The sequence below is a fragment of the Anoplopoma fimbria genome, chromosome 15 (assembly GCF_027596085.1).
Source record: "Anoplopoma fimbria isolate UVic2021 breed Golden Eagle Sablefish chromosome 15, Afim_UVic_2022, whole genome shotgun sequence".
Taxonomy (NCBI): Eukaryota; Metazoa; Chordata; class Actinopteri; order Perciformes; family Anoplopomatidae; genus Anoplopoma; species Anoplopoma fimbria.
This window is the reverse complement of record NC_072463.1, coordinates 6,816,645-6,840,562: the sequence shown is the minus strand read 5'-3', so window position 1 is coordinate 6,840,562 and position 23,918 is coordinate 6,816,645. Positions and strand designations below refer to the sequence as shown.

Sequence of the window (23,918 nt, the reverse complement as noted above, 5' to 3'; positions counted from 1 at the left end):
TCTCCCCTCCTTTCTACCGCACCCCCGTGCATCTTTCAGATAATGCACACAGACAAATAATGATTTAGGCCGTTGCCTCGTTAACTTCCCTGTTACGATCCAACCTGCATTACATTACATTTTCATTACAGTCATTTCAGAATCAGACGCTTTTATCCAAAGCGACTTACAATAAGTGTATTCAACATAGGTATTCAAGAGAACTACTTAGTCACCAGAAGTCATAAGTGCATCTCCTTTCTTAAACAAGCATCTTAAAGCATAAACCAGAGCAAAAGTATAGTGCATTCCTCCATTTGAATCCAATACAATCCAATATTGAACTTAGTACTTAGTACTTAGTTGATAATGGTTTCTTTTAAACATATTTGTCATGTAAGGATTTACTTTCACCATGAACGTTGTATCATGACTGTGAGTTTTTTCAACGGGAGGTCAGCCCAATGTTCACATCGGGGGATTAGCTCAAATGGTAGAGCGCTCGCTTAGCATGCGAGAAGTAGCGGGATCGATGCCCGCATCCTCCAAATCCTTTTCATGGCTCGACAATTTATGGATAAAAGTCTTTACAACTAACGACATCTACGGATGAATCTTGTGACATTTAACTGTGTTGTTCCAATACAATACTTGTTCATTTTACATCTTGTTTGTAATCATGGTAACGCGAAAAGACCACAGCATAGAAAAGCTACTACTTTGACAAGTTGTTGTGAGAATTAACCAGAAGACTGTTGGTTCCACTGAGGACCAGCAGATGACAGCACAACATCAGGTTATGTGTTGGAGCTGAGTAGTATATGCCAGTATACTTTGTATCTCGTTTGCACTGTCAACTGCATGTTACAACATGTCCCAGATACTCCAACGGTTCACTACTACTATAAGGAACGGTAATGAACAACAATTTACCGAAATTTCCTGCAATGTAGCAGGTGCTATTTTTCAATAGCACCTTTTCCCGTATTTATTTCCTAGATAGATTATTTATTGTCCTATAAGGAACGGTAATGAACAACAATTTACCGCAATCCGCAATGTAGCATTATTAAACAACAACCGAATATAATAATATGTTTGATTCACAACAACCGAACAACACCTAGATAGATTATTTATAGTCCTATAAGGAACGGTAATGAACAACATACATTTAGCATTTTATCCAAAGCAATCCGCAATGTAGACAGCAACTGATGCAGCAGAAATGTTGTCCGATGAAATTAAAATCCCCTCAACGTTGACAGCACGCGACTTTGTGGCCGTTGAAATCTCCGAAACGACCCCGAAACGACGTGATTGGTTAAAAGTAAGCCCAAAGTAAGAAACGTGATTGGCTCATTTTGGGCTTACTTTCATGTAAGGCTTACTTTCCAAAAGGAAGAACGTGATTGGCTCATTTTGGGCTTACTTTGGGCTTACTTTGGGCTGACTTTGGCGGAACAGGCAGAACGCTCGCTTAGCATGCGAGAAGTAGCGGGATCGATGCCCGCATCCTCCAAATCCTTTTCATGGCTCGACAATTTATGGATAAAAGTCTTTACAACTAACGACATCTACGGATGAATCCATGACATTTAACTGGTTTGTAATCATGGTAACGAGAAAAAAACACATCATAGAAAAGCTACTACTTTGACAAGTCGTTGTGAGAATTAACCAGAAGACTGTTGGTTCCACTGAGGACCAGCAGATGACAGCACAACATCAGGTTATGTGTTGGAGCTGCTGTGAGAGCTGCACTGAGGAAAGCTTCCTTGGATTCACAATTTAAATATCACCGTGAGATCTTTATATTCAATAAATAATGAGTTTATTGTTCATCAGAACTTGTTGATTAAATTCCAGTCAATTTTAACCCAGGATGAACACTAAGCCTAACCCTAACCCCAGCCCCCCAAGTTTATATTATTTCTTCACTTGAGAAGACTAAGAATGTTTTCGAATAGTCAATAAAGAAGTAAATGTCATGTGTTTAAACCTCTAAACATGAGAAAAACGGGACAGCTTCAAATGCAAAGTACACCTGAACAGATGAACAAACAGATTATGTTAAGATTAGAAACTTGTAGTTGTCACTTTATTCACAAATTCAAAAGTCAGACAAATACGGCACACTGTTGACAAACTGTTGAGTTCACAATAAATCAGCACAAAGGTGACAGCCTTACCTTGCTACAGCAGCAACCACAACAACCTAAAGATGATCAATAATAATAATAATAATAGTAATAATAATAATAAAACCAGATTAAATTGAGTGTCTTTGTGAAATAATAACAAATTTGCACCACTACATTGCAGTAATGGATTTAGTGATTACATGTAAATATGAGAATAAGCTTGCCTTATTGTGTACTTTACCCATTCTGATGCTTATAACCTAAAACCTGTCTTTGGTCAAATGGCAAAAAAAAAAAATAAAGAACACGAGAGCATCTTAAAAGTGAAATGATTTCTGAGAGTGTGAAATAGTAAAATCCGGCAGATATCTCAAGCCCCCAACATTTTCTTCACCATGTATCCAGGCATGTTGTAGAGGAAAAGACCCAAGATGGCCAGTAGCAGGAGAGCAGTGACGATCTTGATGGTCAGCCACCTGTACTGGTCACAAATCAGGTGTTTTGCAGCCTTGAAAGGGATGAGGAACCAGAGGAGGGCGATATCTGGACGGCTGGTGGAGCACAGAGACAAACAGTGTGTTAGCAGACAATCAAAATGTTTAAAATTGGTTGCCATTGGTTCAAAATGCAATGTATGTTTCATGAGTGGGGCAATAGCAAAGTATTGATTCAACCTGAGGTCATAATCACTTCCTCTCAACATGGTTCGAACATTTTCAATGGCTTTTCTTTTTGCAGTCGAGTTTTTAATGAATTTTTAGTTTTCAAGACCATCTAACACATTCATTTAGCTTTCAATAGTTTGATGAAATAAAGCTAAAGTTGGAGATGTAACAAGGACCATAGTAATCTTTTGAACTGTAGTTGTGAGAACACTTTTTAGTGTTTGACCTTTAGCTTTGTTTGTAGCACGAGCCTCCGCAGACGGCGTGCGAGCTCTGAGCATGAACCGAGGCGTTTAAACTCACAAACAAAATGAACAGTGAAGAGACAAAAAGACAGCGAGTGTAACTCATAGATTTGCCCGTAGACTGTAGGTGTAACCGGCAAAACGCAATAAAACCAACCAATTGTAATTATCTGTAAACTCATATCTCATATTAATGGACTGCTGTGCTACGTTTGTACATGCCCTGTTGAAACAAGTCAAGTATTACATGCATTATAAAGAAATTAAGGTTGAATATCCTTTAAACAATTTTACTTTTACTTAGGAAGTTTAAAAAAAAATCTGTAATGAAATGCAAATGATAGAACAAGCCACACATATAAGATTTATAAATACAAATAACTGAGGTACAAACTTTGACAAAGACACATGTATAAAAGCGACAGGACTACCAGAAAATTGAAGTTCACAGGTCAATTTATGCACACATTTGAAATAGCACACATAGACGCATAAACAGATCAGGACAAGAAATTGTTCAAGCAAGAAAATCTGAACTCCAACACAAACCAAGTCATAGTTGAGCAATGGACATGAATAAATTTAATGGGAATAAAAGGAAACCACAATTCAAGACATGAGGAAAAACTGCAGTTATCACACCAACAGAAGCAATATGTTGAGATTTGTACACATTAGACAACATTAATAACAAATGATGGACGCACAAAATATGTATTATTAGTAGTTCTATCGTTATAGTGCATACATTAAGCATTTTGTCAAATCTTAATTTCCCAAAAAATCACAAAACAATCCAAAATGATTACTGAATGCAAACCCTTTGAAAAGTTATCATCTTCTGGTTTTAACTCAGACCCCCAACATTTTCTTCACCATGTAACCAGGCATGTTGTAGAGGAAAAGAGCCAGCATGGCCAGCAGCAGCAGAGCGCTGAGGATCTTGATGGTCAGCCACCTGTACTGGTCACAAATCAGGTTTTTCGCAGCTTTGAACGGGATGAGGAACCAGAGGAGGGCGATATCTGGACGGCTGAGGGAGAACAGAAATGTAGACACGATTACAGGATGCCAAAGACAATCAACAATATAAAATACACTGTAGGAGGCTGGTATGAACTTCCTTCAGTGTATCTATCAGGTCAAAGCACTGATTTGACCTGATTAGAAAACCTGCTTACCTCCACACAAGGGACCATATTCCTTTTGGTGTGGAAGTTGGATGAAGAGAAAACATTTGATAGACAGCAGCGTGTGTGCGAGCCTTGTTATTACGAACTACATGAATCACTGTAGCTAATAATTCCTCTAGTCCATACTGTTCATAAAGAGGTCGCTGAAGAATCACTTAATTGTGACTCCTAATATGAGGTCGAAGTTAAGACAAAGTGGGTGGATGTCTTCCAACATTCCAGTTAACTCTCTGTCCACTGCAGCTCAGCATTAACACACAGTTTGGCAAAACAAAAAGAGTACATTTTAAACTAAAAATACAAACTTTGGACGACGCCCACTTTACTTGGCACCTCAGACTGCTCAAGCCTCATATTTACTTTGGCTGAACTCAGATTTTTTAATAACTCTTTCAAAGTGCATTTGGACTTGTGAGAATTATATTAATATAGATTGAACCTCCCCTGGTTTAGTTTAAAGTTCAGTTAGATCTGACAGATATTTTATTCTCATTTTCACACACTGCGTTGAGGTAAGAAACTGTTGAGTTTTTTTGTAATTAAATACAAACGTAAACCAAAATAATTTTTTGCGAGGCTAATCAGGAAGTTGACAAAAATCGCTGAAAATAATTCCATTCAAAAGTAATAAATCCAACTCACCAAAATAAAAAATGTTGTTTAATTTCATTCACAGTGAGCACTACTAAGGTAACGGTAACATCGCTTGTTTTTCAAAGAGATTTGGTTCCAAGGATGCAGCTGCTTTCAGATGTTGCTTACAGTGTTCTTACTTTAATTACATCTTGATCAAGTGAAACACACTCTGAATTTGATCTTGGATGAAGTTCTAACTTCCCCCAGTAGTTGTTTATGTCTTCAAAGTGCTGCATATCCTGATTTTGGAATGCACAAATCCTTTTTAGAAGAATGCATAAAGATTTAATTAAATTCTCACTATGATGTGAATATTATAGCTAAAAACAGAAAATCAAATATGCTGAAATGTAGATTGACTAGGTTTAGCGACTGCAAAAGCTTTTGTCAAGCCGAGTTTCTTTAATAATCTACTTTTTGTCACCTTATAGCTGAGAATCAATTACATGATTAATGTCTAATTAATGATTGTTAAATTATAGCTTTGGTTCCATTTTAAGATGCTCTGATTGAATGGAAACTTTAGATAGAAAGCAGGAAAAGAGAGAGTCGGAAGCCGTTCAGTTAGTGAAATTGCTGGAACCTTCTGCAGAGATGTCTGAGCGACATCTCAAGCTCCTAACATTTTCTTGACCATGTAACCGGGCATGCTGTAGAGGAAAAGAGCCAGCATGGCCAGCAGCAGGAGAGCAGTGACAATCTTGATGGCCAGCCACTTGTACTGATTGCAGACCAAGTGTTTTATGGCCTTGAAGGGAGAGAGCAGCCACAGAAGGCTGGTGTCTGGGTGGCTGGAAGGACAAAACACAGATGTTCAGTAAAACACACTCAAAGCATTATAGACCATTATTGTTGCTCTCTTTCTAAGGCAAATTCAAATTTAAATATAGCTGACATTACTGGTACTAGGACAAAGCAAAATGCAAGACAGAGATGCAATTTACACTATTTTGAGAACTTAAAAAATAGAAATACACAAACAATATCAAGAACCAGCAACTTACCATGTAAAGAAAGGAGATCCTGTATAAGTCCAGAGCTTGGTTGAAGTAAATTCATAAAAATGTCTTTCCTCATTTCGGGCAATTGCTTATTTTGCTAATATTATTTAATTTTGCTATTTTATAATAGTTTAAAAAATGTTTATGCTTGTTTTATGTTTGAGAATTCCCGTCGTTTTTATGACAGATTTATCTTTTTATTTATTCATTTTTATAATCTTATTTATAGTGCTTTTAGATAAGCTAGACTTGCAGCAGCTGGAAAATATGTACCTTTGTAGTTGAGTGTCTGTGTGTACATGGTGAGGATGAAAGGTAGCAAAGCCATAGAATAAAGTGAACAATGTAACTGAGACACACAGATCAAAAGAGTGGTCAGTAATAATAAATGTGGACATTGGGGTGATAACTGAACATCCTTCATACTTGGGTTTCTCCAGTGGATCTGGTTCGTTGCGTCCTTCACCAACTGGGCTTCTCTCTGCCTCCTCTCCGGTCAGGAGGTGCAGCTCTGCTTCCACTTTTCCCTAAAGAAGACAATAAAAACACTCTAAGTCATAAGGAGGTCTTAAAGATTCAGTGTGTAGCATTTAGCGGCATCTAACAGTGAGGTTGCAAATTGCATCCAACTGAAACTTCTCCTGTGTGCCAAGCATGAAGGAGAACTACAGTGGTCATAGTTAAAATGCCAAAACGTGAATGACTCTATCTCAGTCAGTGTTTGTTTGTCCGTTCTGGGCTACCTGAATAGAATCTGCTCTATATACAGATTTAAACGGCTCATTCTAATGTGAAATTATTTTTATTTTCAGGTAATTATACATTAAAGGAAAATTATTAAACTTACTTTTCGATTTTATATTTAATTTCTGCCATAGATCCACCTTAATGCTACACACTGTTCTTTTAAGATATTTTCCAGCTCATACAGCCTTTTTTCTAATTTTATGACATTTGCTTAATTTTTTTACTTTGACCTACCGTGAGTTCGAACTCATCATCTTCGTTTCTGGCCACAAATGGCCACCAGCCTTTGATCCTCTTCTGTTTGAAGATGGAGACCGTGGGCATCTCTGCTTCATTCGTCACCATCTCTATGGAGCACTGCTTGGCGGTCTTCGCACCGCGGGGAAAACGGTTAAGGTCCAGCTCGATTGCACCTATAAAGAGACATTGTTTAACTCAAAGAAGCTAAATTGGTGGATAAAACAAGAAGAAGTTAAAAGAAAGATTCATGTCTCATGTTCCAAAAAGGATCCAGTCTTCAGAAATGGTATTTAGTCAACAAAGCTCTAAAGTTACCCCATTAGCAGCATCACTGTTTTTTAATTAACAGTGATGTATGGAGCCAAAAGTTATCATAAATGATTGTCCACTGCACCTAAGAAGTCATCTGCAGAGAAATGGTCGGCGTCCCACACTTGCAGGTTAAGACGAGCTGGGATCTTGTATTCAGTCTCGTCCCAGGCGAACATGGACTCTTTTTTTGAGATGACGATCTTCTCCTCAGCCATGAGGTAGTCGAAGGGGTAGACGAAGCGCCAGTTGAAGTTGCCCTCCCCGGTGATGGAGTGGTAGTGGACGTCGGTGTCCTGCTTGTCCTCCTGCTGCCCCTTCAACCAGCTGGTGCAGGAAAAATATATAGGATACACAATTGTTTTTTAATTATTGGAAGTATATTTTCATCTCACTCTTAATCTGCATAAGATAATGTTGTGTTTCAGTTTGTTGTCTTTTGGTCTAGTTGTTCCCAAGAATGTAAAAAACTAGCAAAAAGACTAAAAATAAATCATCAAAAACATAGAGTGCTTATAATTACCCTCGCACAAATATGTCACTTGACTTCTCGCCAGTGAAGATATCATCGTCCTCCAGAACGACTTCATCCGTGTTCCAGACGATCACCCTCAGCTCAAACCTGGACACAAGCAAAAATAACAAGATAAACGATGAAACAACAATGAATAATGATAACAGGCAAAATGCGTGCCTTGATCAAACCAAACATTTATTAAGATAAAAGCTGTGTTTTTGTTTAAAACATACTTCTTTGGTTTCCTTGGTGAAATATCAAGAGCCGGGCCGGGTGCAGTCATGTCCTTCGGGAACATATCCACCCACATCTCAATTCTCCCCTAAAAGCAGTCAAACACAAGGAAATAAGCTCTTAAACTATGTAAACAAAAACAATATAGTATACATTGATTTGATTAAAAGGTGTAGTTGGCTGAAGCAGAGCCAGCATGAGCACACTGAATGACATACCTGTTCAATTCCTGGTTTATCAGGGTGGAGCAGTGGTCTGGTTTCCACATGTTCTGGGACCAGTTTGCAGCCGACCTTTGGGATTTCCTCCCAGTGCTTCAACACGGTCAGAGCCAGATGTTCGTCTGTCTGCTTCTTTAAACCTGACAAACATCATCAAACAGTGGTCTCATACTAATTTCACATTTAAGGGTAATAAGATGCTGCTCCAGAGCAAATTAGAACAAAGTAAAATCATGAGATAAAGGGTTAGAAGTATATTAAGTGAATTTAACTCATACCGTTATCATCCTCTATCTCAGTCGGTGCCATGAAGACTCGGTTTTCCACCTTCACTCTTCCTCCAGGGCCGTAGTGAGGCCCATCCAGTTTGCCGTCCTTACAAAGCTTAGCCAGGATTTGTGTTGGTTTCATTGGGTCCCGCCACACATTGTAACCATGGCTACAGAAAAAAGCAGACGCAGTTACAGTTTATGAAAAACAATTAATTATATAAACTTAGGATAGCCACACAATACATAATAAAAATACACCTTGTTTATGAAGTAGGTTAGGACGAGTGGTGGAATGTTATATAAGTGCATTTACTCAAGTACTGTACCTTATTATAAATTTGAGGTACTTGTACTTTACTTTATTTTCTTTCCCTATCACTTCCTGCTTCTGATTCACTACATCTCAGGAGGAGATACTGTACTTTTTACTTCACTGCATTTATTTAACAGATTAAGTCACTAGTTACTGCTAGTTTGCACTAAAAACCCAAGAAGAGAGTATAAAATATGATATTCTGTTTTAAATTAAACTACCTAACTGTACAACTGAAACAATAAATCAATTAGTTGATTTACAGATTTTTGGTAACTATTTTCTTACTTCTTTAAGTAATGGAAATGTTTTCCAGTATCACAAATGTAATGATTCGCTGCTTTTCTTTTTAATTATTCTAATCATCATGATTTATTTTTAATAATTTGTACAACGGTAAAGTCCTGCTTTTACATTAGTGAATGAATAATAAAAATCTAATGATATAATAGTTAACAGTCAGAGGGGAAATCTTTCCTGATTATACTTACATACTTTTACTTATGTAACATTTTCAGGACTTTAAGTATTTTCACTGGTTTTAGTACTTTTACTTAAGTAAAGGATCTGAATACTTCCTCCACTACTGATTCGGACACTACATTCAAGTTTAAAACATGATATGTGTGGTTTGCACGACACATCCAGCTATGAAAATGTTAGTATTTCAAAGTTAGTTTCATGCATCATCCTGTGACTGCCTAATTGATGATGGATGCTATGACTCACTAATGCAACCTGAGTCACCAAGAAGCTTCACATAATCCTGTATTGAATAATTAACCACTTCTTTTTCCACAATCTATGGCACACTGCTGCAGGGAGTTTGGTCTTTGATTCTTACATGGCGTAGTTACATGTAATGCCACACGTGGCTCTGTGTTTGCTGTAGAAACGGTTCTCAAGGTCGAGTTTAGTTTCTCCAATCAGATCGTCCGTCCCAACCAGGTCCCAGTCATAAATTGACACAGTGAGTGTGGAATCCATTGGGAATGTTGCCTCCACGTCAAAGGATCTGATAAGATGAGAAAAACAGCATTTGTCAGGTTTTCATGTATATTTAAACATGACTAACATAGCCCTAACTTTGTAAGATCATATACAGTGGGTAATGACAATTTTAAATCAATAAAATATTTCTACTTACTTTCCAAACAAAGGATTCAGCTGTTTTGAGATGTAGTTCTCTTTGTCTTTGATCTCTGTCTTACCCAGTTTGATTGCAATGTAAGGATCAGCTTTACCATTAATGTCAGCTGGATGCAGATCAGTTGCCTAAAACAAAATGGGAGAATTAAAGAGTATAATCTGAGCATCTCCTGAGATATCTACAATGGCTTTCTTAAAATACCACTATAATTTAGGTTTACTATTTGCACTAACATTCCAAATACTCATGTTACATTTATATTATATACACAACTGTAAATATTCCTTGTCAATATAATCTTGTTTTCCTTTTTACAATTGTTGCCCTTCAAGTTTCCATTTTATTGTTTATATTCTGTTCTAATCAAATTTAAATATCTGGAATATCTGTTCATACATTTTCTGTGTGTGTAGCATGGAAGGGGGCTACAACTACATTTCATTGAGCAATCCTGTATTGTAAAATGACATTAATAAATCCATGAATCCTTAAAGTGCAGAACTCATAGCCTACCCTGATAACGTAGATGCGGACGAGGATATTAATGGGATCGTTGTGAGGAATGTTCTGAAACATTCCCATGTTGGGATCGAAGCTCATGTCTCTCTGCATGTCATCCGACACTTTGTACATGCACATCGAGCCCTAAAGGGACACAGTCAAACCAATGAATTGTTATATTGCAAAACATAATGGGAAAAACAATATTGTTTTAGAAAATGAAGTGCATTTTTGTATTGTCTGCAACTGTCTAATGTTGGTTAAACAAAAAGAGAAATCTATGAGCAGCTTGTTTTAACAAATGACAAAGTTTGATACAGACAATTGATGTAACTGAAGAATGAAATATGTATTATACATTATGATCTTACTTTGAATTTTCCAACAATTCTGTCCTCATCCGTCACGTTTTGGTCGTCATCATCGCCACCTTTTCCCCTGAACAGGTTAAAGCTGTGGAGCCAGTCTTCAAAGCTGTCAAATTCACTCTCCAGTTCTTTATGGAACACCTTGTTTGAGAACACAAATTAATCAAAAGATATATTTAGTTTTGAATAATCGCTTTTTATAAGTATGTGGCTCTCTTTTCCCAGGTTATACCTATCCCGTCTTATCAAGAATATATAAACAACAGGCTGAATGAGAATTGTTCTCAGCCGTAGTGTCGTGTGATGAGTCCGGTACCTTCAGCTCATCCAGCTTTGGTTTTTTCTTCTCAAACGGATCGATCGCCAGCTTCTTCTTGTCCTTCTTTCCTCTTCCTCTCCTGGTGGCTTTCACAGGAGAGTCTTCAGGTTTGATATCTGAGTACAGGTTAGCGGTGAGGACGGATTGAAGGGACAGGAGCGGGGCGGGGGGTAGATTGGAGGAGCAGAGCACTCGAGACATGAATTCCACATGAAAGTTGCCAAAACCAGCTTTTACTGTATACAACGAGCATGCCATTGAATTGTATACTATGAAAGTTATTATCATCCTCAATCATGTCAAGTATATGTGTAGTAACATAGTGTATACTGCAATCAAACATGTTTCATATGTATCACTAAAATAAAGGCTCATCTTTTTTTTTTTTATTCACTGTAATTTTTCATTGACAACTTTCATGGCAAGCATACGGCTAATATGCACTTGTGGGACGAAACAACGTTTTCCCACGTATGGAAATTTGGATTCATGTCATCGTCTGCATTAGAGCATTCTTTGGCTACGAGGTTCATTACTGCACTATAGAAGAAAATAACAATGATGAGTTTGCGAGCTGATAAAAGATGAACATGCATGATAAGTACTTGCTCATACTGTTGTTGTGGGTTAGATGGGTGGTGCTTTCTGTTTTGTGACCTTACTAATAGCATCACAGCTACTCCACCACATTAGGATAAGGAGTACTTGTACTAGGTGGTTTGGGGCTGACAAAGAGGTACACGAAAGCATGCTGGATAATATAAAACTTTTACGTCATGAGCAAAACACTGTCTTGTGTGTGTCTTGTTTTCTGTTTTATAAGGTTTTACCTCCGCCATCTGCAATGTCCATGTCATCTTTGTCCTCTGAATCTGAGAGTGTAGCCTCATGAGCCTTCAGAGCCTGTAGGAGCAGAAAGTCATTTCTCAACTGGACTTATCAAAACCAAAACAGGATCCAGTTTTTTTCTGTTTTTCTGTTACTCACCTCTGTCAAAGTTTCAATGGAGGCAAAATATTTGGACCACCAGTCCAACATGCTCTCGTCAAGTTCCTCCTCTTCGATCTCATCACCCTTCTTCCTCTTCTTCTTTTTCCCCTTTCCATCCTTATCATCATCCTGTTTAAATAAAAAGCATTAAAAACACTCTCAATTAAGATTTAAGATTTCTTGCAACATAAAATTTTGATTAGGGAAAATCACTTTGCTTACCTCAACTTTGACCACAGCATCAGAGCCCTAAGGTAGAAAACCATATTGCAAAATATCAAAAAATGTGCTTTTGTCTGTTTTAATCATGTCCTTTATATAGAATTACTTCTCAAACTAGATCCAATTCTTTAAATAAAGGTCACAGAAAATTTACAAAAATTAAACGTACACAGTCTAGCTTGACCACAGTTTCCATCTTCTTAAAACCAGGCTCAGGTTCCATGTTGACGACAATAATTTCCTCTGAAAGATAAAAGAAGAACAGTTATGTGTTTATCTCTATAATCATCATTTATTACATGGAAAACACATGATGTACTTTATCTCCAATCAGTTTTGATTATTGCAAGTGGTTTTTAAGTAACGATATTGTAAAGCACTTGGGTGTAAAATGCGCCCAGGTTTTAGTTTATACCTGTAGTGGAAAAGTTATTGGCCTGCTTGTCTGTTGCCCTGTAGATGAACTTCCGCAGGCTGGGGACAGCGTTGGAGCCAACCAGAGTGTAGCGCCCAAAAGCCCGGCAGTCCACCACTCGGATGTTCAGCGGCGGGTGAAGCAACTCGTTCTCAGGCAAATCCTTACACACAAAATCCAGGATCAATTTGATTGACGAGAATCATTTATAGGAATATGTTTTTGAATGCTTCTTTCCTTTAATAAAAGGTGATAAAAAAGGAATTTAAATGATAACATACCACTTCAAACCACTTGACGAGGGTGCTGAAGTTGGGGTTTTTCTTGTAATTGGGGATGAGGGCGGACTGTACTCCCTTTCCGGCACATTCAATGTCCACACGAGGCCGATCCACCTGGGCCAGATTCACCCTCTTCAAGTCCCTCAAGCCCCAGAACAGAACCTGAAGGATAGGGAGGTCCAGTTTTTTCATTGTTGTTTTACTTTACATTTCTGTTCAAAATAAATCACTGGTCGAGCTAAAATCACCTCAATCCTGTATTTGCTGAGCACTGGTCTGATCCCCAGTGGTACAGGCAGGATTGGGCCGCGTTCCATATCTGTGGGACCGTCGATTGGAGGCAGGTCAGCTTTCCCATTGGGACCAATCTTAAAGAGGACACAAGGAAAGCTTTATAAAACATGTAAACAGTACCCTCACAACTACAAGGTCTGCATCTGATGGTCTAACCTGCAGCAGTTCAAAGGCTGCCAGCATTTCTCCAGCGGTGCAGTTCCCGCGGTAGATCTGATAGTACTCCAGCTGAGGAGGGAAGCGTGGGGGTCCATAGTGCTCGTCCGCCATCTTGACCACCGGCTTGGCAAACGTTCTGCCCATGAAGTCAGCTTTACCCTGGAAGCACAGTGGTGAATTAATGTTTAACCCTTAAGACATGAATCCTGGTTTAAATATTTGAAAGAATGGTCTTTATAGCCTACCATATACAATCCATTAGTTTTTACATTACAATATTTTATTTTAAAAAAAAGGTTGGTTATGGTGTTATCATGAATTATTTTCCGATCAGCGGGAAGAAACATGGCTTGAGATGCACATGTTTCTAGGCAGACTGGATAAAAAACCATTGAAGACAAAAGAGCCCAAAAGAAAAAAAAATGAACAAATGCAACATACCTAAAATAACCAGTGAACTGCAAAACAGGCATGTGTATTTATGTCACAAGATCATAGAATTATTACTTATTTAAGTATATGTAATTAAATCTCTCTTGCAGTTAGTGGTTATTAAGAGTCAAAATTACTGTTTGGCCACATACAAAAAGCACAAAATGTCACTTAAAGGAATGCAACAGGTATAAGTTCATCTATCCTTATGGACGTATCTTATTCCTCTTGCATGCCTTTCAATACAATCTTCTCTGCACACATTACAGTGCTTCTACAGTACATCAAGCCATCAGAATCCACACTCTACTTATCCAAAAGGGTCATCCAAAACAATGGTGTTATCGACAGGAGCAAATATAAAATTGTCAGTCAGCAAAAGCATTCTTTCAAATATAACTTATATCAGGCTGATTTTAACAAACACATTATTAAGGGCATATCACACACTGGTTTTAGTCTCATTAAGTGACATGTTAAGTTTTACATTACAAGTGAAAGACAGGCAGACTCTTAAATTATTAGGATGATTAGGATGGAGGAGACTGTTGCTATCTGGTAATTCAAGCTGTGCGAAGGTAGATGCTCACATAATTACAAATGGAAAAAGAGTGGCGTCTCTATTTCAGAACAACCCTTACCACTGTGTCTTGATCATAGATTTCAATGACGATAATAGGAGGGTCGTCCCTCAGTTCGGTGGCCTCTCCAAACAGCTCCACGTTCTCAAAGACCAGCAGCTGGTCCCACGTTGGGCACAGAGTCTCAGCCAGCACCTGGAAAGAAAAGATTTGATGAAGATGCAGAATGTGCTATTCGATAAATCATATCTGATATTCTAAAAAGCCCTTTGAGGGTGCTCACCTCAGTGACCTGGCTCTGTGTCGAGAAGAAGACTCTTGCAAATGGATCAGACAGACCTGTGCTGTCAGCAGCAAACAGGCTGCGAGCTTGGTACATGTGGACCCTCAGCTGGAAGATCTGTTTCACTGTGGACAGAAAAAAGACTCCCATAAATGAATGACTTGTATTTAGAATAAATTGAGTTCTACATATCTAAAACATGAAACATAATGTATTCAAAATATCAAGGTTTTATGAGGATTTTCATCCAAATAAATGTCTGTTAAGTCACAATCTCTCCCCGATAACCAACTACTTTCACTTTCGCTGTTCTCAGTCATGCAGTATGCAGCTTAAAATCAGACAGTCTTGTAAAAGAAGGTTTCATATCTCATTTTATTAGGAAAGTCTTAGTTGCGGTGTAAAGTTAACATAGAAATACTGAATTGGTTGTTGGTCTTACTCATGTAGGTGAGGCTGATGGGAGGTGAGCACGGCATGCCAGGTCCTTTGGACAACTTGTTTTCCTCAAATCCATTGGGCAGACCGTTCAGGTAGTCTTTGCGCTGTTTAGTCAGACCCAGCCACAGATAAATCTCTATCTTGGACTGGACTGTCCAGCCAGCAGGCCCAAAACCTTTCTTTCCAGGGATCTTTAGTATATGAGGGAAAGAAAAGTCAATCAATAACAGAAGGTAAAAGGGAATTTGCCTTTTCATTGATTATCTTACTATATCTAGTGTAATCTCACCCTCAGAAAGATGGTCTTGACTTTGCCACAGTCCTTTCCTGTCTCCTCCTCTGTAGTGGAATAAAGGATGTCTTTGGAGGGAACACGTGCATAAGCAATGCGTTTCCCATTACTTATCATCCATATGAAGACATCAGGGACGCTGTGTTGAGGCTGTAATAAGAAAGGAACGTTCACATAAACATGAAATGACCACAATGAAACAAACATGTACAACAAAACAAAACAATTTGTAAATGTGGGACATAATGTTGTGGATCTCACTTCATCAGCCAGGAAGCGCAGCTTTGTGAGGAAGTTCTGAGCCAGCTTGAGTTTATCCCTCACTGTGCTTTTCTTCACCTGTGACCTCATGGCTTTAGCTTGCTGGCCGATGCTCTCCTAAACCCAGAAACAGACCAGCATTTAGCAAGACAAGAGAAAATGATAACAATCAACATGTATGAGAAAAAAATAAAGACATAGCTCCTCTTTAGTTGACATACCACTTCTGACATGCACAGCTTCAGTCTCTCCCTGTCAAGTTTGGTTCTGCCGGACAGATTCTGATCCTTGTTTGCCAGCGAAAGAAACTGACTGAAAGGAAGTGGAGCTCGGTCAGCGTCAAAGTCTTTATTCAACAATTAGACTTAAAGTTTAAACCTGCTAAGTTTTAAGTGTGTCACTACAGACCTGCAACCCTGGCTGAGTTCCTCGAGGACGCCTCTCAGTCTGCGCTCAGGGTAGGTCTTCTCTGTCTTGATGATCTCTTGCACATCATTCAGTCCATCCTCCTGTAGGTACCAATAGAAGATGTTGAGGCTCATTCAGCATAGAGACAAAAACTATATTCAACTGCTAATACACAATTTAATACCATGTTCATACTTTTTTCACTGCTATGCTTGTCTACGTATTGGGAAAGTTCATGACTTGCCAGTTTATCTGCAACGTTGTCTATAATGTTTGCATTGTACAGCCTCCTTCTCTGGTCCTGCCACCAGCTCTTGATGTAGATGCACGGCTTCCTCTCAAAATACGGCAGGTGAAAGTAGTTTCTGAGGAAACAAATAATACATTTCATCAAAATGTATGTGTTTGAAGTGCAGAAACTCTAATATGCAAAGTTTTACATTTCAAAAGGCAATGGATAATTCAGGTTTGGTGAAATTCTGCTCTGTGAAATAAGTATAACTATCAACTACTTAGGACTTTTGAAATTACTTTAAACTTTAAATCACAATCAACTAAACAGCGTGGCAGTCAGTTTTTCTGTTTTAATAGGCTATGTTCCTGAATCTCTTTCTGAAATAGAGTGGTTTGTTGTTTTTGCTCTGACCGGTCGGTGATGACGGGTTTCATAGGAGGAGTCGTCGCCACTGAAGTCAGGTCGCCGTCATCATCCATCTCCTCATCACTGGAGTTGTGGATCAGTTCAGTTTCCTCCTCGTCCCCTTCTCCTCCCCCTTTCTTCCCCTTCATCTTTGGCCTGGCAGCCCCATCAATCTCGTTTCCATAGTAACCTGGCACACAGCAGCTATGTTAGAATACACACCCACATAAATGTGCACCACCTTAATGACTTACTAAGGGCATTTTGGCTTATACATTTTTATCATTTTGTCTGTGTTAATGCAAACGGCATACATTTTGGCAATGGTGTGAGTTTTTATATTTAATTTTGAAAATTTACTCTTATAATAAGTCTATGATAAACTGTCAAGCAAAAACACTTTTGCCAATTGAAACCCATTTTGATTTCACGCTAAAGAAACTGTATTTAAAGGGTTGAAATTTGGAAAATGAATAAATATTTGGTAGTTATGTTCAAGACTGAAGTTGAATAATAGTTTTGATTCAGTGAAAGTGGAAAATAATATTAATATATCATTTTATGGAAGTTTTTTGACACAGACATTTTTTTTCCTCTAAGGAAAACAGAGCAACGTTTTTAAAGTCAATAAATTCTGCTCAAAAATTACACTGAAAATGAGTTTTAGTGTCCAAAGATTCAATTCAAGGCTCAAAATGGGGGAATGAGAGACACTGAGTAGGAAAAAAGAGTAGGTAATGGAAAATACCTATTGTGACCTCAAAGTTGATGGGCTTATCACCGATCTTTCTGTCAATCATTGTTGCCTCCAGGAAGGACCCAAAGAGGAAAAACTCTTCAACCTTCCCAGTAGCGGTCTGTGAAGTAGACAAACAAGGGTGAGAATGAAGGAAAACTCTGTCTCACTTCTTTTCTTTTTCTTAATGAAGTACAAGTAAAAAACTAAACTAGACTCCAAATTAAAAAAAAGCTGTTACTCTTTGATGACCTATAAATAAACGTAGTTGTCCTGACAACCCTGTAATACGAGCTGAAGGACAGTGAGAACTGAATCCCTGAGGACTTCGGGTTACGATCCCACTGTGCTGAATTTTCTGTTTAACTTCTTTTTGTCCACCAACAAAAAGAAGCCACAATTATGCAAACAAGTTAATAATGCACCAGGTGGGCTAAATAAAGACAATAAATAATTCACATCAACCGCAGCACAATGCCCTGCCAGCAGGAGGAACAATTGGCTCCCTCTGCATGGCTGCCCATCCGAGCAGGAACCCACCTCTGAGATGTTGGGTATTCCCTCCAACTGCACATCTGTGGAGCTGGAAATGTCAGGCGAGGAGGGGTCCAGGATCTCCACACCCAGGCTGAGGAGCAGACGGGCCCTGAAGGACACTCCCTCACCGAGGCCCTCGTTTAACTCCTGGTACTCGTCCATCAGGGTGTAGGTACGGGTGGAGCCGTACATGTTCACCCAGGCAGGTCCGAGTGTGGGAAGGAAGCCTGAGAGATAAAGAATAAATATTATTTGTGTCTGATAAATTGCAAAGTAGTGATGGAATGGTTCTACCTAACAGGTGCTTTAAACAGCATGGAGAAGATCTGATTGCAAGGTAAAAAAAATATTCATGCTTATTGTTTACAACTGTGTAGAAGTTGCTCAAACTGATCCCACATCCAAATTCCATCTTCTGCAATTAAATGAGATAACAATGAACTCTCTAGGATGCTTCTTCGTATTGTAAAAAGCACTGCCCGCTAGTTTCTCCAGGTCAAAAGAATATTTCAGAAATTCTGGAAAGGGTGCTTTAATGAAACATTTTAAAAATAGCAAGTGGTACATCACCTTTGTCCCCATCATTGGAAAGCTTCCGTAGGTCTAGGAAGTGTGTTCCTAGAGCGATATCATTCACTTTATCTGAGTCGCGGATCTGGATCTTAATGCGCTTGCACAGCGGTGGAAACATCTCGGTGAAAACGATTTGTTCGTTCCAGATCGGCTCATAGCAGCTCTTCTGAACAGATGTTTTCCCCTGTAATAACACAATACACATGTTTTTTGTTTTTTATGTCAGTGGTATTTATATTTTGTCATAGCTGAGATGAGACACAGACAAAAACAGAGGGAAATGAATGTTTAGGATCCTAACTATTACTTACTTTCTGCCCAGCAAACAGTACTTGGACATAAGGATCAACCAGGTCCTTATTTTCTCCTATGAAGGCCTTTTTGACGTTGGCCATGATGCTGGTGTTCATTCTGGGGAGTCCCTCAGCTCTGTAGATCTTCAGGTAATAACGGGCCCACTGTCGCTCTGCAGGCACCCCCTCTGGTATCAAGAGATTGCTGAAAAGGAAATGGGACACGATGAAATAAGGTAACAAACAAAATGCTAACTTCAAAGCTGTGAAAAGTGCAAGATTGCAGGATTTTCTGAGTTAGGTTTGAATGCTAGAAACAACATTTTAATTGATAAATCAGCCATTAATGGTGCAAGTGTCATGATGATAGATTAATCCTCATAACAACATAGATGTTTCAGTATTTAAATTAAGTTAAATTCTGCAAACTCTTTAGCAATCTTGAAATCTACTGGGAGTACTTTTTTTATTATATATATACTATTTATATTTTTTGAATAAAGAACCATTCACAATACAAATATAGTTACCCCTCTATGTCATCTTCATCGGATTCATTGGCCTTGTGTGGAGTCTTTATGGTGTCTCCTTTGGCGACAACTGCAACATCACACTTAATGTAGCCTTTGCAACCCGCTGAGATGTCATCAGGGTCAGACAACAAAGCCCACTTGTGGTAGAACTGATGTTCTGCAACACAAATGAGAAGACTAATTAATTGATAATTCAAAAATTATTCAAAAAAAGCTCATTTTAATGGATTCTTTACCAGGCTGGAAGTAGATTGTGCCAACATCCAGTTTAAAAGATCCAACCAGTGTCCCACTACGCAGTAGATTTTTTGAGTGAATTACCTAAAGTTTGGTTCAGGGAATTAAAACATTGAAACATTTATTACACTTGTCTTGTAGCAGACAAGGAATTATATGAATCATTACGTTACATTGTTTTGTATCAAACAACTTACAGACAACTTCAGGATTTTGTCGAACATAACATCTGGAGGGGCGTGGAAGTCGAACACAAAATACTGAGAAGAGAAAAGATTAAGTGAGGATATTGTTAGTATAGACGCTGTATTAAGATTCATAGTAAGCTTTTTTCCCAAACTGAATTGAATATAAATACATAATGTTGTTATGGCTGACTCACTTCGTTGTAGTATGGGCAGTTGGTCGATTCCTTCATTGAGGTGTATTTTTTATCTTCTCCAATCTCCACACAGACCATTGGATCCATGTTCAGTCCAATCAGCTGCCTGGCTTCAATGACTGTCACACTGATCTGAAATTAAATTATTATTTAATTGACAGAATTACTTTTTGTGACTGATTATGTACCACTTGTTTCATATGCCTATACAAGTAAAATAACACTTGTATATTCCACAATGACTGGTCACTTAATTCGAATACACTAGAAATATTAAACTGGGCCACTGAAATGATGAGTAAGATTTCTCTTACTTGGTAATCTACTGGTCTTCCAGAACTGGGTTCCATCTTTATGTCTGGTTTTGATCTGTAAGACAATGAAGTGCCGGATATAAGTGAGACTCTTCAGACAGATTCAAATGATTAACGATAGCAAAACTGATTATTTTTTAATGCAGCTATAATCACAACAGAACCATGCTTGCCTCTTGTTTGATACATTGGTGGTGACAGCTGTAACTGAGGCCAGTGAGATGGTGTCGGGATCAGGGCCTCCTCCCATGAACATGCCCTGACGATCCAGGTCCTCTGTCTCCAGAATAGCTGGCTCATCTGGAGATCATATAGAAAACACACAATCAGTACAATTTGTTGTTGCACGATAGAGCTAAAAAAATGCTAAAAAATTGTTTCATTGTGCTTTTTTTTCTGAAAAGTATCCTTGGAGTTTTTCATGAAAGTCAGTGACATGTGAAAATGTCCATATGTGACAATTAAATGCAGAAAAAAAGGTGTAACACTTGCAGTAATGCTGAATTTTACTCTACTGCAGAATTGGCTAATAAAGGCCCAAAAAGATATTTAGATTTTACAGCTCAACAACAAGATCACAATTTGGGAAGTCAAGGAACTGCTTCATTGTGGTTTTCAGGAAAACAATAAATGTAGAGAAAAGTTTTGGTACTTTGTTTTTGACTAAATGTTCTAGTGGGCTGAAGTGGGCTGTAAGCAAACAGGAGTTTGTAATATCAGCCAGGATTTCCCATCTTATATGACCTAATCTTCTGTCATCCATCTCAGTTACTGATACCTCCGTTTCTGTCCTCCTTGTGTCCACGGTGCTTACTGCGCTTCATGATTCAAGACAATGCTTTGCGTGCTCTGTGAAAGAAAATAAAGTGAATCACTATTTCATAAACAAAAGCATAAATAAAACATTGGATTCATAGATTTTGTTGATGCAGTCACTTTAACAACTTTATTTTAAACTGCTTTCAGTTAATTAGAAACAAAACAAGTTTTTTTATGCAATATAATCCCATTTTCTATGAACGTTCTACAAACATCACTTCTTCTGTCTGAACAGCCACTGTAGACTAAACCACGACTCTCTACTCCAACATCTTGTAGACAGAAGGAGGCCAACAACTAATTGCTATCAAAAAAAGTCCAAGAGCAACTGGAAACGGCCTGAATTATTAAAAGCATTTAAAATATTGAAAGTATTCAAAACTAAAACATTTGACCTAGGAAACATATTTTTGTGTGATGACAGAACTAAAGTACAGCATGCATGCTATCATTTTAAGACAGGTGTCTGTGTGCTACCACACCCTGGATTAGCCTTCAAAAGAGCTTTTTAATTATTCAAATCAGCTGACCTTAATACATCAATTAAAGAGGATACATTTCACATGCATTGTGAAAAATAATACACTTAAAATAATTAATACGCTGTAATTAATCAGCAAAGTGCCCTTTCCACAGGTGCACAATTTTAATCTAAAAAGCTTTTTTGATGTGACCAAATGTTAATTATTTCCAAGATTGGCATTTTCAGAAGTAAATTATACACAACTCAAGGGCTAACATTTTTTACTAAATGTTTGTTTGCTTTTTTAATATTTTGTCTACATTTTCAGAGTTGATGTGAGTAAAAGTCTAAAACAATAAACTGAGTGTAACACATCAAAACTATGCTCCACACATTTTAAACACATTTCCAATGCTTGAAACTTTGTAAAAACCAAGAGCTCAGCAAAATAATTAAACACTCTTATGAGCTGCATGTTGCAGAGGTTAAGAATAACCAAAGATCATGCAATTAAATACAATTGTAAGGAACCAAGAATGCAAGGTTCTGAATGGTTCTATGTTATCCAAATAAAGAAATCTGCTCAACATTTTAACTAAACAAATATTAGTCATCAAAAGAAAGTCTATCGAGTATGCTGCAAAACATTGAGGCCTAAATTCCAAAGCTTTGCTTGTTACATCTGATATCTGTTTAACATAATGTTGCTGATGAAATAATATAATGTTATAATACATACCATACAAGAAAATAATGCTCTTGTCTCCCTCCTCTGAGTAGCTCCAAGACGTTTCCTGCAGGGGAAACAGCAACCTCTTTTTTTCTTCTATGAGAAGGAAGACTACATAAACATTGTTGACATTTACACAGCAGTAAGGCTTCAAAGTAAAGTTGTACAGAAAAGAATTGGGTTTGTCCAAGTCTGAAGTTGGGCAGGAGTGATGTGATACACCAATGAATAGTGCATGAGTGTTGAACCCGAGACTGGTAACTATAACTAGGGACTGCTGAGAGACGTCACTGTGAGCGGAGTCTGCCAATCCAAATACAATAGGCTGGGCACAAAACAAAAGAAAATATTTAACATGTATTTTTTTTAACTTAAAAACTCCTTTACGATTGTCATTGAAAAGCCAACCTGCATCTTCAACATACAGGGCAAAGGGCCATTGAATTAATCCAACTGTTAAATTGCATAGTGATTCTGCACAATGGAGCAGAAAAAGCCTCCTCCTAAAAGTACAAGATGTTGCCTTGTGAGCTTTTCAGATGTATAAAACTATCAGGCATGCTACAAAGTGAAGAGAAACACAAATGAAATGTTTTCAAATGTTTTAAAAGGGTTTGGCAATGTGCATCTTGTCATTGTAATATATTGTGCAGTGTATATCAAAACAGTACCTCACAGAAAAAGCTTCAAAAATGTTTGAGCATGATTTCTCACTAGTGATAGAATTTCATGGAAGTGAACACAATGTCTTGCCAGCCTAGTTGGAAGAATGCTCCTATTTAATCTTTAATAAGGTGCTGTTCCAAACTGGGTCTGGGTGCAGACACACTGGCTTTTGTCATGGAATCACCAAATGGTGTCAAGTCCTATTTGCAACGCTTTGTGGTACAAATCCATTCAGGTTTGGGCCTTATGGTTTAAAAACTGCCCTCAATTTTGAATCACACAAGTGTTGTTGATTTTTGCATGAGGATATTTACTTGAATGAATAAAGATAAAATAAGGAAAATATGGTTTTATGTGGTTCCCCACAAAAAAAGCAGTGGTACTGGTTATGTTGCATTATTTTGCTTAGTTGAGGCATGTTTTAGCAACTTCTATTCAGTGCAGCCACTGTTGAATGCTGGAGTACTACTCATCAATTACACATACAGCCAGTCTGTAAGCCATACGTCAAAGTCTAAAGTTGCTGGTATCCGATGAAACTAGGCTCTAAATTATTGAAGCGCTCCAGTCAGGGATGCATGTGGCATCGTCATTATGTGGAGGTATCACTATTCACAACAATATAAATAGATTTAGCTTAGAGGGAAGAACAGGAAAACATGTTACCGTTATAACATGCATTATTATAAAATCGGGGTTATTGTCTTTAGGTTTTACCCACTTGAGGAACTTTTAGCATTCTCAGTCAGGGATACATATTTACTAGATGTGTAGCAAACAAAACATCATGCTTAACTTTATGCAACTACTTTACTACTTACTACTGTAAAGGATGCTTCCTTTTCCTGCCAGCTCACCTGGAAGTGTGTGATACCCTCAGTG

The 23,918-nt window shown here is 38.0% G+C and overlaps 1 protein-coding gene across 1 annotated transcript; it reads right to left on the bottom strand.

The window, feature by feature from the left end:
* Positions 1-5,472: 5,472 nt before the first annotated feature.
* LOC129103794 (otoferlin-like) lies at positions 5,473-21,182 on the bottom strand. The gene is made up of 41 exons (XM_054614392.1): positions 21,137-21,182; positions 20,532-20,658; positions 20,359-20,413; positions 20,045-20,176; positions 19,860-19,922; positions 19,662-19,746; positions 19,423-19,582; positions 18,911-19,097; positions 18,597-18,783; positions 18,030-18,253; positions 17,502-17,610; positions 16,760-16,943; positions 16,358-16,478; positions 16,114-16,214; positions 15,927-16,017; positions 15,706-15,822; positions 15,442-15,594; positions 15,154-15,343; positions 14,712-14,836; positions 14,489-14,623; positions 13,413-13,574; positions 13,211-13,330; positions 12,963-13,124; positions 12,682-12,844; positions 12,436-12,509; positions 12,267-12,293; positions 12,042-12,173; positions 11,885-11,957; positions 11,052-11,170; positions 10,739-10,876; positions 10,380-10,511; positions 9,864-9,991; positions 9,561-9,731; positions 8,410-8,570; positions 8,129-8,271; positions 7,910-7,998; positions 7,683-7,781; positions 7,245-7,486; positions 6,845-7,023; positions 6,290-6,390; positions 5,473-5,653 (listed from the first exon to the last, which is right to left on the bottom strand). The coding sequence occupies exons 1-41, from the start codon at positions 21,180-21,182 to the stop codon at positions 5,473-5,475; spliced, it is 5,388 nt and encodes a 1,795-aa protein (XP_054470367.1).
* Positions 21,183-23,918: the final 2,736 nt, after the last annotated feature.